The 3,491-nt window shown below is 62.3% G+C and overlaps 1 protein-coding gene across 1 annotated transcript in view; it reads right to left on the minus strand.

Moving 5' to 3' along the window:
• Positions 1-752, minus strand: part of OSBPL5 (oxysterol binding protein-like 5) — a gene marked incomplete at its 5' end in the record, with an annotated part of 18,858 nt that extends 18,106 nt beyond the window's left edge. Inside the window, 1 exon segment of the mRNA XM_008584190.1 lies at positions 468-752. Within this exon segment, the coding sequence (XP_008582412.1) occupies positions 468-752 (285 nt within the window).
• Positions 753-3,491: the final 2,739 nt, after the last annotated feature.

Below are 3,491 nucleotides of genomic sequence, written 5' to 3' on the forward strand. Positions count from 1 at the left end.
TGACCCCTCCTTCCACCATCCCGACGTCCCTCCACTCATCTGGAAACAGGCCACCAGGCGCGGGTACTCTGGACACCCCTGGTCCCTACCCTGGGGAAGTGGGTTCTCCACGTAACCATAAAGTGCCATGCTGGAGCAGAGAGGGAGCTGCAGGCTTGGGGCTGCCAGGATGTCCCCACCTCCAGGAAGTCTCCCCGGATGCCCCTGCCCTCACTGGCTCCTGAGCATACAGCCCGCTTGCCTGCTTCTGCAGCCCACCCTGTTCAGCTTGAGGGTGCCAATGACAGGGCGCAGGGGGACAGGAGGTCCACGCTCACCATCAATGGCTCCAGTGACAGTGACTGCACCACCTCCCTGACCCTCCCCCTCCACCTGCTCTTCTGGGGCTGGTCGTGGAGACTGGGCCACTGTGGAGGCCAAAGCCAGCCGGCACAGTGGACCGAGCTCAGCCTGGGCCCCGGGGAAGCATGTGGGGGACTCTGGAACCCTCGTGGGGTAGGCAGGGGCTGCGGGGCTCCCTCCTCCTGGCGTGGTGCTCACCTGGAGAGCAGGTCGGCGTGGCAGTAATAGTCGGAGAGCTTGCTGAGGAAGGAGCGGGGCTCCAGCACGAAGGTGGGCAGCGCCACGCGGGACAGGTCCATGCCGGGCCGCAGCTGCTTCAGCAGAACCCACACCAGGCTCCTGTTCTCCTCCGACACGGTCTCCACCTGGGACGCCTCGCCCAGCTGCAGCAGAGGGGCCGAGGTCAGGCCCTGGGGGAGCCAGGAGGGCGGGTGGGACCGCAGCAGCTGGCCCTGCTGGAGGAGGGGACGCCCACGGGTCCCAGCTCAAGCACCCTCATGCCCGCCTCTGTCCCCTGCCTGCGGGCCCTGCCCCTTCCAGATGGCTGACCTGTGCCCTCTGAGTGCAGGGCGGAGCTGCCCCGGCCTGGCTATTGTAACCTGCCAGTGGATTCTGTGTGACTGTCCCACATGCAGGGGGAAGCCCCTCCCAGCGGCCGGGCTCCTGGGGGCCTGGAGGCGTCAGTCTGTCTAACGTCACAGTCACGCCCCAGGCAGGTGCTGCAGGCCCGCTCTCGCATTAAAAAAATACGTAATTTAAAACATTTCTTTTTCTTTTTTCTTTTCAACCACTTTATGGAGGTATGAGTGGCATATAACAAACCTAATGTCTACTCCCGATGACTTTGGAGGTAAGGACACACCCGTGAAACCGTCACCACAGTGAACACCATGAACTTATCATCACCTCCAAAAGCCCGTGCTTCCTTTACAAAGGTTCCCTCCTGTGTCCGGGTCACAGGGCTACAGGCTCACTTGCTTCCCTGTGGCGTCTAACCCTCGTCGTGGCTGCCAGACACATGCCACGGCTTGACTGATCCTTGGGGCTTTGGGCTTTGTCCCTCTGTCTCCGGGCAGAAGGCAGGGCCTTGGTTTCCCCTCCACACCAACAAGCAAACCCTTGTGTGGGCAGCATGATCTCAAAAAGGGTGCTGGGGACAGTCAGGAGGTAGGCTCCGTGGGGTGCTCTCAGGACAGGGCCGTCCGGCGGGGACCATCTGCCCACGGGAAGTCCCACCAACCCGCAGTGCCCGGGTGAAGGCCAAGCCCCACCGCCCTTCCTGGACACTGTCAGGGTCTTCCTGCTGTCACTGCTGGGACGCCCCTGTGGCTCTGAGGCCTGGGGCGTGGCAGGACTTNAAAAAAAAAAAAAAAAGACAAAAAAAAAAACATTTCTTTTTCTTTTTCCTTTTCAACCACTTTATGGAGGTATGAATGGCATACAACAAACCTAATGTCTACTCCCGATGACTTTGGAGGTAAGGACACACCCGTGAAACCGTCACCACAATGAACACCATGAACTTATCATCACCTCCAAAAGCCCGTGCTTCCTTTACAAAGGTTCCCTCCTGTGTCCGGGTCACAGGGCTACAGGCTCACTTCCTTCCCTGTGGCGTCTAACCCTCGTCGTGGCTGCCAGACACATGCCACGGCTTGACTGATCCTTGGGGCTTTGGGCTTTGTCCCTCTGTCTCCGGGCAGAAGGCAGGGCCTTGGTTTCCCCTCCACACCAACAAGCAAACCCTTGTGTGGGCAGCATGATCTCAAAAAGGGTGCTGGGGACAGTCAGGAGGTAGGCTCCGTGGGGTGCTCTCAGGACAGGGCCGTCCGGCGGGGACCATCTGCCCACGGGAAGTCCCACCAACCCGCAGTGCCCGGGTGAAGGCCAAGCCCCACCGCCCTTCCTGGACACTGTCAGGGTCTTCCTGCTGTCACTGCTGGGACGCCCCTGTGGCTCTGAGGCCTGGGGCGTGGCAGGACTTGGCTGAGGACCCCCAACGGAGGCCCTGAGCTGGAGAAGACAAGTGTGTGTCCCACGCTCCCAGCAGCAGGCCCAAGCTCGGGGCTCCCTTCTTTGCTCTAGACTCTCACCTCGCAGCAGCCCAGGGCACCAGGACTGTCCTGCCCGCTTTACAGAGTGGACGGGTAACGTGCCTGAGGCCACACAGCAGCAACCAGTGGGCCCTGCATCACGATCTGACACCGCCCTGATGGGCCGCCTCAGGCAAGCTGCCGAGCCTTTCTGTGCATGCAGGGCTGTGGACAAGGCCTAGTGGCACTGCCCTAGCGGACAGTATGCTTAGGCCCCTAGGGGACGGGGAGCCCCTGGAGGCAGGGGCCACGTCTGCCCCATGAGGGGGCTGGCTGATGGGCAGCCACGTGGACCCCAGCTGCAGCCTGGATTTCCAGCCAGCCGTAGGCTCCCACGGCAGCTGTGATTGCTAGGTATGCCCCTGCTCTGACGCTGGCCCTGCGACACCTGTGCTCCTGGTCCCTACCGCCTCCCTGCCCCCACTACTCTGTGGAGCCTCATGTGTTCAGCCTCGGAAGGTTGGGGCGCCCCAGCTGCCTCTCCATGCCCGAATGCCCAGACCTCTGTCTGCCTGGAGCCTCAGACGGCCCCCCTGGAGCAGCATCTCTCCTGGATGGCTAACGGTGTCCCCAACACGAGACGAGACATCCTGTCCCCTCCCCTCCCCTCCTGCTTTTCACAGCAACATCTGGGACCTGCCCGCTGCACCTTAGGAAACAGCCTCAACCTGCCCACTCCCCCTTCTCCATTGACACCTGGTCCACGGTGCCCTGGGCTTTCTCCTGACAACGGCTGCTCCCACAGGTGGCTTGGCTTCCCCAGCACCCTGTGCCCGGGCCCCGTGTCGGCCTCCCCATTCCTGCCCACGCAGGCAGCCCACTCCCCAGAAGAACAGCAGCCCCTGCAGGGAGGCCGCGTTCTCCACTGAGCACGAGCGACTGCACAGAGCACCAACAGGAAGGCACCACCCTCTGTCCGTGGCGGGGCAGGACGCAAACAAGGCACTGTCCCAAAGGACAGCAGGGACCAAGCAGCCCCTTTCCTGCTGAGGCCAGGGGCTGCTGCTCCTCCACCAACCACAGCCTCAGCCCGTTCCTCCCTCCCTCCCTTCTGGA

This window comes from Galeopterus variegatus, unplaced genomic scaffold (genome assembly GCF_000696425.1).
Source record: "Galeopterus variegatus unplaced genomic scaffold, G_variegatus-3.0.2 Scaffold3170, whole genome shotgun sequence".
Lineage (NCBI taxonomy): Eukaryota > Metazoa > Chordata > Mammalia > Dermoptera > Cynocephalidae > Galeopterus > Galeopterus variegatus.